At 34.7% G+C, this 12,209-nt stretch overlaps 1 protein-coding gene across 1 annotated transcript; it reads right to left on the bottom strand.

The window, feature by feature from the left end:
- Positions 1-8,928: 8,928 nt before the first annotated feature.
- LOC149555722 (uncharacterized) lies at positions 8,929-10,538 on the bottom strand. Its single transcript, XM_089833686.1, has 3 exons — positions 9,955-10,538; positions 9,541-9,826; positions 8,929-9,262 (listed from the first exon to the last, which is right to left on the bottom strand). The coding sequence occupies exons 1-2, from the start codon at positions 10,465-10,467 to the stop codon at positions 9,569-9,571; spliced, it is 771 nt and encodes a 256-aa protein (XP_089689812.1). The 5' UTR covers positions 10,468-10,538; the 3' UTR covers positions 8,929-9,262; positions 9,541-9,568.
- Positions 10,539-12,209: the final 1,671 nt, after the last annotated feature.

Here is a 12,209-nt window from a genome sequence, read left to right as displayed (position 1 = left end):
TTCCTTAAGTATGAAAGCATTCACAAGGAAAATATAACACTATTGACTGAAGATGAAAAATAACTGGGAGAGCAAGTACACTAGCTAACAAATGAGCTAAAGAGTGCAAATGAGATTTTTTTTTGAAGAAGTTCAATGAAAGCACTAAAAAGGTAAATGAACAATTTGAAGCCCAGAGGAGAAAAAAGAGTACCAATGGTCTGGGATATGAAAATGCCAATAATATTGAAAAGGGTGAGTCTTCTAGAGCAAAAGACTTGGGTTAAAAAAAGAAAGAGAAACCATTACCAAAAGGTGTGAACGCCAAAAAACTAACTTTTATTGTTCTGGTAAATTAGGTTAGACTTCAAATATATGTTCACACAAACAGACCACCCCTGACATCCCATATACCTTTGATGGGTATTTTCATAACTATTACTGGTATGGTCACACTACATGAGAATAGAAGTTTCATTTCAATGAGACATAATTGATGGGTATTGTTACGATTGTAACAAGTATGGACAAAAATTTGAGGAGTTTAGATTTAAGGCAAGGACAAGCCAATCATATCCAAAATTGGAAATCCCCACTAAAAGGGACAAATTTCCCACACAAATTCACTCAACTTGTTTAGATCATGGTCATATTGTTGCACACTATAAGATGAGGACATGTCAAATGACTAATGCAAGATGTTAGAATGGTGCATGAATGACATGTCAAAACTATCACAAATTTAAACATCTTGTCAGAGACTGTAGGGAAAGAAATAGGTCAAAAATCTAGTTCCCTAATAGGAAAGGGAAAAAAAGATAGTAGACAAAGAGGAATTCAAGGAGGAATTTGATAGAGTATGGAGAACGAAGAGTGATGATGCAGAGGAAATTGAGCCTTCAAAAGTTATGAGCTCACTAGTCAATGGTTGGACCTCTGAGTTATGGTAATTCTAGCTCAAGGGGTTGCATGCATAAGGAAAATCATACACTGGTCCCTATATCTAAACTAGTAAGCCACTTGTAATGAAACTAATTATGCCCAGAGTTTATCACACTAGCAAGTAAGTTATACATGTCACATGATAGGAGAGCAGTGAGAAAAAGAGCATTAGAAAACATGTCACAACCATTTAGAACTCAAGTTAAGTGGTAGGTAAACACTTTGTAGCACTATAACCCTAACATTATAAATTTTCACTATACATAGACTGATAATGAGTTATTTACCACTTTATGAATTCAAAATCCACTTGAGCTTTCTGATTGTGACTCCTTGCTTTTGTTGAATGAGTATGTGGAATTATTGTGCTAAGTTGTGTGAAAGAGAAAAGTACCTTGAGATGTATTTTGTTAAGTGTTTTCGTTCCTATTGAGAAATAGTATTTACTAGTCAAGATTTAAATGGAATAGGAAATCCAAAAGATCATGTTGGTTGATAGAAAGAGAAAGGGGCAACACCTATTGGAGAGGACATCCTAGATAAGGAGGACAAAAGAGATGGGCATACCACATAGGAGAAGGAGAAAATTCTTGAGATAGAAAAAAGCACAAGAAAAAGAGACAACATCAGAGCTAGAGAAAGCACTAGAAAAGGAGAAGAAATATAAAGATAATCCTTAGAAAGAAAGGCCACCAAAGAAGGAGGAGAGACTAAAGAAAGAGAAAACACCTACAAAGGAGGGAACAACTTGCATCTTCACAATGCATGCCTCATTTTTTTACTTTGAAACTAGGGATCCCTTTTCCTCTTTTGGTCCAAGAAGCTCGCTCTTCAAAATATGGTATCTTCCAAGGCACCTCCACGAGTGAGACTATTATTGCATAGATTTAGGAGTCAGGAAAATTACACATTGTTTGGGATTTGATCAACATAAGAGTAAAATTTATCTCCTTAGATAAAAGTGCACACCGTACATACTTGTACACCTATGGAAGGTGGACAACTTATCCCTGTCCCTATTTGGCAAACAAGTTCCAAGGTATGCACCTGCTTTCCATGCACACTTAGACACCTTGGCAAGGTATGCACCCCTTCCAACCTCTACACATTTGTCCTATAAATAGGAGGAAACCCTCTCAGGTCCACTCATTATTTTAATCAAGCTCCCTGGTTGTGCACCCTCGCACCCTTGAAGGTCTATAGAGTCAGATTACGTGTAACATATCATGCTAAGTTAAATGCATGGTGTATACATTGACATTTGCAACTACTTTTTACCCCCACTATATACTAATTGTTAAAACATCTTACACCTTGTAATTCTCTTTTAATGTTTATAGCCTTTGGTTAATTTTTGCTAGTTTTTTTTTCTTTTTGAGTCATTAAGCATCCTTTTGGTGTCCATGCAACAAAGTACTGATGGTTGTCTTTTGTAAAGGTTATTATGGAATTATTGTCATTTGTAGGAGAAAATATTACACCCAAACTTGTGACTTTCAAGTTTCAAGGAGTGCTCAAGAAGTCGCACTTTATTGACTTCTACTTAGATATTAGAGATATTGAGCTTGGACACATTGCTTACAATGAGTTCTTAGTGATTTGCAACAAGCCCCATGAGAGATCAGATATGGTCTCAACACTCATTAAATGTGATTTGGTAAACACAACATTGCACCTAGTATCAATACAATCATCATAGTTAATCATGGCCCTAACAAAGCACTACATGCCTAGTGAGAAGGTGATGAAGAGCATGACATGAGAAATTGTCCTAGGAATTAGACCAAAAAATATAGAAAAGGTATTCCAACTCCCTCAAGATGATGAATATGAGGAAATCACTTATGAGAGTGCAGAACGCCGATATAGAGAAAACTAGCAAGTGACCAAGGATATAGTATAGGATATGTACCTGATCACCACGACTCTACACAATAAGAGGCTACGCAAGGTAGATATGACACGAGGGTGCATAATCACTGACATTAGATATTGTAGTTTCCTTTTAAGAAGAGTGATAAGAATTCATACCATGAGCCATCTGGAAACATGCATGGTGCACTTCATTGAAACAATAAGAACTAGACACGACAAGATTGATTGGAGTACCATCACAACCAACTCATTGGATGAGAAAGTTATTTTAGTTTAGAATGAGCCATGGTTTTACATTAGTCTATCTATTGGTAGTCTAAAAAACAAACTACTTGGGTCTAGTCAAGAGAATAAGCCTACATGACCCCAATGCATGGCCTCACATTGTCTATCGGTAGTTGGTACAAAAGAAGCTCCTAGATGAGAGCCCATAATATAGAATAGTCAATGATGCCTTTATCTTCACCATAATCCAGTTCATAGAAGGGAATTACAAGAAACTGATATCATTTGAGGCAACAAATAGAGTGACATAGGTGGGAGAATACTTTATTCAATATAAGACATTCACATGCATTGGAGTGGCAAGGAATCTCTTTTGTCCAAGGAATATACTGCATTGCTCATCATATAGGCTTTCTCTACTTGAGATTGTTCAATAGTTGGCCTCAACATATGATAGGGTGTGAAAGAAGTACATGAAGACATGGTTATGGTCATTCACCATTGGTCTCTATGAGGTGAAGCAGAAGCAAGACATCTGCACCTATGAAATGGGAGAAGTACCCTATGAAGGATTGCTTGGTTGCTTGCCCACATTTTGATAACATTGGGATGATCCAACATATTTTAGGGAAAAGAGTTCATTCCAAATACCTCTATAGAAGACCATTGGTTTAACTGTGTAGATGAGTATGAAATCCAGATAAGGGACTATTGTAGGATGAGTCTAGTACTGGTAGAAAAGGTCCTAAATTTGCACATATCTCTTAAGGCATGGAATAAGGATTACTCGAATATTATAGATCCCATCTACAACAAATATAATATTTTTGAGTGTCCCACCATGAATGAAAAGGTGAATAGCGAGCAGAATGATGATATCCAACACCGAGCTAGGCATGTTATTGATTTGACAAGCATCTAGTTAAAAAAATTCCCCCACTAAGATGTTGTGCCCAATATTCTAACTTTAAAGGCACCGATGAGACCACAAAAGGGTAAAGGGACCAAATTCAATATCCCCACTTATAGGGAGAAGTCCTTGGTCAGACGTAAGACCATGCAAAATCATGAAAAGGATGTGGTATATATCCACAGGGAAGAAAAGGCTAAGCCAAAAAAGAAGAGGAAGGTGACATAGGTGGAAAAAGTACAGCTCAGAGAACCTCTTGCTCAAGAAGAAGCCTCCCCATCAGTCCCTAAATAGAGATGAATAGAGACATAGGTAGTTGGATTAAAGGGAAGGAAATTGAACAAGAAAAGAAATCCATTACTTCATATTCCTGATATTATCCTAGATGTTGAAGAGGAGGGGGAGTAAGGAGGTGAAATTGAATATCTTCCTTTTGAATAAGAGGACCAGCTCAACCAAGGCCACTAAGGAAGAAAAAAGGAGAAGCTTGACACAGACACCCCCTATGGCCCAAGAACAAATGATCTAGATTGAAGAATCTACAAATCAAGAGCAAGAAGTATAGACTGAGTCCACACTAAGGGAGAGGTCATATGAGTTTGATCTTCCTAACTTGGCGTTATGCACATGGGAACCCATTTGGAGGAGGAAGAAATAAGGGATACACCACACCAAGAGCCATTGGGTGATAATTGGAATACAATACCTCCACTTCCACATGGTCTGGTCAAGATACCCCCTCCACCTTTAAGAAAATTAGAGACACCACTGCCATCTCTGTCAAAGAAAGATGCAGTGCCTTTGCGTCCTCCACTTATAGAACAATAGAGCCAAACCATAGAAAAAGAGGTGTATGTAGTGCACCATACAAAGGGATATTTTGAAGAAGGATAGGTTGTTGCATCAAAAGAGAAACCTCCTCCCATAGCACAATCATTATCCTCCCCTATGCGGAAGGGATGATAGTTTTGGCATAGGTAGTGAAGCCAACAGTGCCTATTCGAGAGGACCAGATATAGATGGCTTTCATCATGAAGAACAAACAACAAGATTTGGTGGCACATGTAGCCATTCATCCTCCTCATTTAGATATCAAAACCTTTACTATGTATGACTATGAGATGTAGGAGGTCATCTTGGGAAAAAGCCACCAAAGATACGGCTAAAGTTTTGATAACTACGGGTCTTAAACATGTGTTTCACCTTTTAGACCAAGTTGAAGAGGAGCTTCAAGTTTAAGGAACTAGAATGATATTTTTTGAGAATTTGTGAAGGAGGTAGCAAGTCCCATTGGTCCTGACTACCCTAAGATTTCTTTATCGACTACCATCAGGAAATGAGCTCCAAATCCAAAACCAAGTGATTCATTTTTGGATGCATGCCAGAGACGGTGTCACAATTTTGAAGAGAAAAAAGTATAAATAATAGAGGAAAATATGCATCTATTACATAGCATATAGAAGAATGCAAAAAAGTTGGCAACAATGGTCAACTAGGTTTTTGGGTTAATGGTCGAGGTGTCGACTTGGACTAAATACCTACAGGCACTTTAGACAATGAAAGGTTAGAGATACAAAATGTTGTTAAACATTTATACTAGAGAAGAAATGGATAAAATTGATGATTGGATTAAAAATATATAGGCCAAGAATAGGGTCATGTTATCTCTATAAGAAGATATCTAGGAGATGCAAGGTAGGACTCAAGCCAAGTTTTTAGAAGTGGATAAATATTATAGTGTAACAAGCTTGGAGATTTTTAAAAATGAATCCAAAACACACCTATGCTCGATGGAAAAAATGGTGCAAGAATTATGAACATCTTTTGAAGTAGTCTCCTTGAAGGATGATGTTCAACAATTATTTAAAGCCAAGGAGACACTAAAAGAACTAGATTCAAAATTGGATGATTTTGTAGAAGTGTGACAGAAGGTTCACAATTTTCACAGGGAAGTGAGGGTCAAATATCAAGCCTTAGAGTTCCCAAATTTCCAATAAATCACTTTGACTATCCAAAAGTTCAAAGTGGCCCATCTAGACATCATTTTGGTTGAAAATCAACAAGACTTAGATGTTTGAAGCTAAGATTTTGGGACTTAGAAAAATCACACTAGTTTTAGTCCAAAGACCACTGAAGGTTCACAAGTCGGCATTTTGAAGTTTTCGTGGAGGAAGAAATTTTATCCACAAAGGTGTGTAGAAGAGAAAATGGTAGATCTTAAATAAAGGCTCTAGCTCTCAATAAGCTGAAAGAGTCCTAGAAGGAGAAACTTGATAGTGCTTTGACTCTATACAAAGATGTATTTGATTGGTTATTAAACTTGCCTTAACCTTTGTCATTTTTGACAAAAAAGGGAAGAATAAAAGAAAGCAAAGGGAGATAATAACATAAAGAAAAGGGGGAAAAAAAAGGAATTAAAGGAAAGCAACAAAGAGAAGATAAAAGGAAAGAAAATGGAGAATAAAAGGGGAGATGAAGGAGAGGAGAATAAGGGAAGGAAAGGATAACAAGACGTAGGATGCAAAGGAGGAGCAAATAACATATGAAAGGAGAAAGGGGGCACAAAGTACAAAAATGAGACAACAAAAAAGAGACTACACTTAGGGGGAGTCTCATTTCTTTTTTAGCTAAGTCAACACCAACATGAAGGCATCTCATCGTATAGTTGACGTAATTGAGAGGAGAAGGAGAAAATGTTAAGGAAATAAAGGGAGGCAATAGATAACAAATGAAACGAAAAAGGAGAATAAAATGGGCAGATGAAAGAAAGGAAAATAAGTGAAGGAAAAAAGAACAAGATGTAGGACGTAAAGGAGAAAATAACAAATGAAAGGTGAAAGGGGGAGAAAAGCACAAAAAGGAGACGAGGAATAGGAGATTGCATTTAGGGGGAGTCTCGACACTTTTCAGCTAAGACCACACTGACATCAAGACTTTCATTGGTATAGTTGATGTGATTGAGAAGAGAAGGCTATGGATAAAGTTTTGTTAGTGTTAGTCGAAGGTTTTTCCATCAATGTCATTTAAGGGGGAGATTGTTCTACCATTATGATAAATTGGCATAGTGAGCGAAGATAGGCAATGCTTATCATTTTGGCATCACACATTAAGTGTTGCCATTGAGTGGAAATTGGTAGCAAAGGGAAGAAGAAGACATGAAGTTATTAGGTCAAAGAAATGCCATCGATAGAGTCTTACACCTATAGATGATGTTCACACTGACACAAAGATTTATGGTGTGCAGTTATAAGTTGAACACAAGAGTGCTCAGTGGCCATTGATGTGACATGACAAAAGGACAAAGATGAAGTGTGATGTAACAAGTATCCATGCTATTGTCTTCACACAAGAAAAGGTACAACTATGGAAGATAGGACTCTAGATAGACTGACATGCCTACTACTCTTGGTATCTATGAGTAGGTAGTCACATGTGTTATGTGAATAACCCATATGAGCTATTCAATTTTTTTTTTTTTTGATGGAGGTCATCCACAAAGACGTTTTAGGTACTTGATACGGGCCCACGCGTGCCTGAAACCTCTTTGTCTAAGAGCCAAGGACTGAGGAGCATCCACACTGCCAAATTCACCCGAGGCACGATCCCAACCTCATCCCTTTTTGATGTCTTTGGACCTTGCTATTCAATTTTTTATTTCATCGTATTAGCAAGATTTTTGGATACAATTTTGACACCTACAATAAGTCAAGTGTAAACAAGAAAGTGCACATTTGCAGTACCATAAGTTGATATTGAAAAGAGTAAGATTAGAATATAAGTTGCACAACAGAGGAGCCAAACATAAGATAGATCTCTACAAGGTACCAAGGAATAGGTGAAGGTCATAGGTCATATCGAGTTGATAATAGGGCAAGCCAAGGCACTCGGAAAGAGCTTAGTGAACTTTCAAGCATTGATCAATAGATCTACAAGGAAAGTTGTACCATTTTCTAGATTAATCATTTAGTTTTCTTTCTTACCATTGTAGCTATATATGACTCTTAACCTTGTATGCTTGTATGTATTTGCAAATCTTCTAACAAAGTACCTCATAGGAGTGTTCCAAATTCTCTAACTAGGTAGTCTTCATAGGCTGATTGTAATCCTATTAGATTACTAGCATTCTTGACAAGATGAGTTCTCAAAAAGTATTTTTGTAGCTCTTAATAGGGCAACCTTTTATCTATAGTAAAGGCAAGTGAGTATATTACTCCCACCATAGTTTACATCCTCTCATTGAGGGTTTTCACATATAAAAATCAACATGCATTGAATGTACACTTGTATAGTTTTAATTTATTGCATTTATCATCACTTTTCTATTCAAGCAATTGGTATGCAAGTTAGTTGAAGCACTGGTTCAAAAACTAGTTTCAAAGTTAAAATGGATTCCATATTTTTGCATTTGATGTACACACTTAATTATTAAAAATTAGGCCTATAATATATTCATTTGTATTTTGTATCCAACTTTTGGCCAACCCAATTAAAATTACAATGCCAAATGATGGCCACCTAAATTCCCCTCAAAATTAAATAAGACCATTAAAAACAAAAAAGACTAAACTAAGATGTAGTTGCTTAAATGCGGCTAGTCAAATTGTTGAACTTTGTGAAATTAAAAAAGAGAAAAAAGACTAAAGTAAGATGTAGTTGCTAATGTGGCTTTAATCAGATTGTTGAACTTTGTGAAATTAAAAAAAGAGAAATTATGTTTGAAGAAATGTTTTTTTTATTTTAAAAAATTCTTTTGAAATTTAATACCATCAATGTAGGAGTCCTCACAACATGTGGAAATTGGTACTTCATTAAAGATAATAAGAACCTGACAATATGTAAAACTTGGCACTTAATGAAAGATAATAATAAGAATAGATAGTAAAAACTAATATTTACTGTACAGTTGCAAACAAATCTCAATATTTCTTACAAGATTTTGAAGCCAACAAAAATAGATTGTTAGAAGATGTTTCTCAAGTAAAGCTTACCTACCTCTTGAACACATAAACTCATGCATGGCAGTCATGCAAGTTCTATATTGCCTTTATGATGACATTCTCCAAAAGAAATTTCGAAGCTTCATTTCCTCTTTCCAAACCCCTTCGGCCCTTTCCGCATTGAAACATATTCTAACCAGTATTTCATGTATCTAGGAAGTATGTACGAACATTCTACAAATTTTCTGTGTGGAAGTTTCCAGCGCTTACAATTCATGTGCTTGTTGATAAACCAAACCAAAGGCTGGAGTTTTTGTAGGTAGTACATATACAAACATTAGCATTGCAAAAACCCCTAATGAATATCTTCTTGAAAGAATCTTCAAGTTTTAACCTGCAAAACACAGTTTTCCCGATAGATAGCATTACCATACACAAATACTATGTGACATGCAAGTAATATTTTTATTAGTTCTACCAGATTAAGATTAATATTAACTAAATGGATTTAATGGTCCTTCCGTAGTTGCATTTACAGGTTCTGCTAAAGCTCTCGTTAAAAAATTCTATTGGTAGCTAAATAAATCATTTCAAAAATTGAAAAAGATAAAATAGAGTGGGATGTGAGGCATAGAAAACAGGGAATTATTATTCACATCAGTACACACCTACCATCAAATATTTGCTTAAATCAGAGATTTCATGAGCAAGTGATTGATTTTTCCCCACCACAGTTATCCAGAAAAGGTATCTCATCTACACTATCTAAGCTTCTTCGTGCACGTTCGTTAAGCATGCTAACAGTCAAGCGAGTAGGGGGCTTTGTCCTTGCAATTGTCAACTGTGCTTCCACAGAATTTAATGGCGCCATCTGCTCCAGATGCCCTAAAATTTGAAGAATTATTTCAGGGCATTCTAAAGGCGTACTCGATGTACTTGAAAAGCTGTTGTTCTTCATCTGTATATATCAACAGAGCAATTTAGCATAAAAACATAAAAGATTCATTGAATATTTTGAATAACCAGAACAGATTCATTGAATATTTGTATAAACAGAACAATTTGGCATCAGAATGTCGAAATTACATTTTTAGTAAGAGAGGAAGACAAATCGTTGGGACACAATGCATGATCTTTTATTGCCTTGGCCTTTTTCCCCTGTTCTGGCCCCTGCTGCTGCTCCCCACTGTGCACCTCAACTTGCTGAAGGTTGCGCTTCTTGTAGACAGGGTTGAACAATTTCTTCACACAATTTTCTTTTACTGCCCTAGCCTTTTTCCTCTTTTTTTGCCCCTCTTGATCCTCTTCAAAGCTGCGCTTCCGATTCATAGGGTTGAACAATTTCACTCCACAATGTTTAATAAATCTGCTGGCTGGATCCATAACTAGCTTCCGCACCAAGCTTCCCCTCTTTGATCTGCTCCCATGGCGTTCGGCCGGCAGGCGGTCACATGCACTGGTGTATGTCCGCTGATCAGACGTTGATTTGCAGAGCTTGAAGCCTCCTCCATACGACCCTGAATCTTCTATCTTCGCGCCTCTTTCCTCCATTTCCTCAACATTTTCCATTCTTCTCTTTGAAATTGTTGCAGAAGCCATCCCCGTGTTGGAAATTGTTGCGGAAGCTATTTCCTGGATTTTTATTTCTTCTGCATGCGAATCTGCAGTATCAATTTATAGGGTGAAACTTGAGAAGGGAAGATACGATTATGGTAAGTTTTTTATTCACAATTGGTACCTGCCTCTTTTTCTCAGCCATCATCTACGCCTACTGTGTCGTTTCCTTTCCTTTCGCCGCAATATTTTCATAATTCGTCGATTATGACTAAATAAATATTAATTTGTAAAATTTAATATTCTTTTGTACAAACTATTATTTAAAATGAAAATTCTATTTATGTACTTAGAGTGGCTTTAATATTTTTATTTCAAATTAATTATTTTCCAGTGTTTTTGGCTCAATTTGATTTTACAAACATGGATACATGCATTGGATTAAACTGAATTAACTTAATTTGAAAGTTTTAATTTACTGTTAGAATATTTCAATACAATAATCTTCTAAAATAGGTAGGAGGAAAATACACTAGTATTCGCAAGCTTTTGTGCATTTGTGTTTATTAAAAGTAGAATAAAACTTAATTTTATAATAAATTAAATAGATAATATTTATTTAATTAATTTATTATATATTAATAAATTTTCATCTTAAAAAATATTTCCATAAAAAATCTATTATGAAAAATTTAATAAGAAAAAAATATTAAAAAAAAACACGTATAAAGTGGAGCAATAAATATTTCTGAAATAATTATAAAAACTAAGAACTAAACTAATGGAACTCTTGGTGCTAAACTATACAAATTTTTTTAAAAATTTTAAAAAATTTAAAAACTAAAACTTCAATCATACAAATATCATAATCGCTAATCCTATTCATTAAACTCAAAATCAATATTTAAAGTGAAAAACTACACTAAAAATATTTATTTTAAAAATTTTCAAAAAATTAATATATAAAAATATAGTAAAAAAATAGGAACTCCTCCCACAAATATCCTATTGGCTAAACTAAAAATTAATATTTAAAGTAAAAAATCAAACTAATTTAAATAATTTAAAAACTAAAACTTCAATCAATTTTAAAAATCAAAATTAAATAAAAAGAAACAACATGAGTTAAAAGTGGAGATAACAACTAATTTTTTTATTTTTTTTATGAATAGTCTCTTTCTATTAATAAAGTAATATACTTGTTACATAGAAAAATATAATTTTCTAAATAAATAGAAAAAATAAGAAGTAAAAGTATAACTAAATTAATTTATAAATTAAATACAAGAGTTAAAAATAGAGATAAATAAATAAATAAGAAAAAAAAAAGAATTAACAGTGTAAATAATAGCTATTTAAATTAAATAAATAGGGAAAAAAGAGAGTTAAAGTTAGAGTGAGATAAAACTAGTTGGAAAATAATTAATGACAAGGGCTGACAGTTTTCTAGTCAAACGCTGACAATTTTTTGACCAAAAAAATAATTTTGCCAATTGCTTATTGGCTAAATAAAATTATTATTAAACTAATTGACAATAAGTACTAAGCTACTACATGGCACTTATTTTAAACTAGCTTATATATACCTCTATATATATTACGCTGAGAGTAATCGTTCTCGAGGCGCCTATTTTCATTTAATCCCAAAATTATTTTAATCACAGTTGGGATTTATGAAAATGAAAATAGGCGCCTCGAGAACGATTACTCTCAGCGTAATATATATAAAGGTATATATAAGCTAGTGGCAATCGCAGCGCAATAGGAAAAGTATTTTTAAATTTTTT

This window comes from Cupressus sempervirens, chromosome 5, assembly GCF_028749045.1.
Source record: "Cupressus sempervirens isolate cs-2001-9-10 chromosome 5, ASM2874904v1, whole genome shotgun sequence".
Taxonomy (NCBI): Eukaryota; Viridiplantae; Streptophyta; class Pinopsida; order Cupressales; family Cupressaceae; genus Cupressus; species Cupressus sempervirens.
The sequence above is the reverse complement of the archived record's forward strand: the minus strand, read 5'-3'. Positions and strand labels throughout refer to the sequence as shown.

Bases quoted from the DNA above. Each gene is read 5' to 3' on its own strand.
- LOC149555722 (XM_089833686.1), bottom strand. From the start codon at position 10,467: ATGGCTTCTGCAACAATTTCAAAGAGAAGAATGGAAAATGTTGAGGAA. The intron at 9,827-9,954 runs GTAATTTCGACA...TGATATATACAG, and splicing joins CTTCCTCTCTTACTAAAAAT to ATGAAGAACAACAGCTTTTC.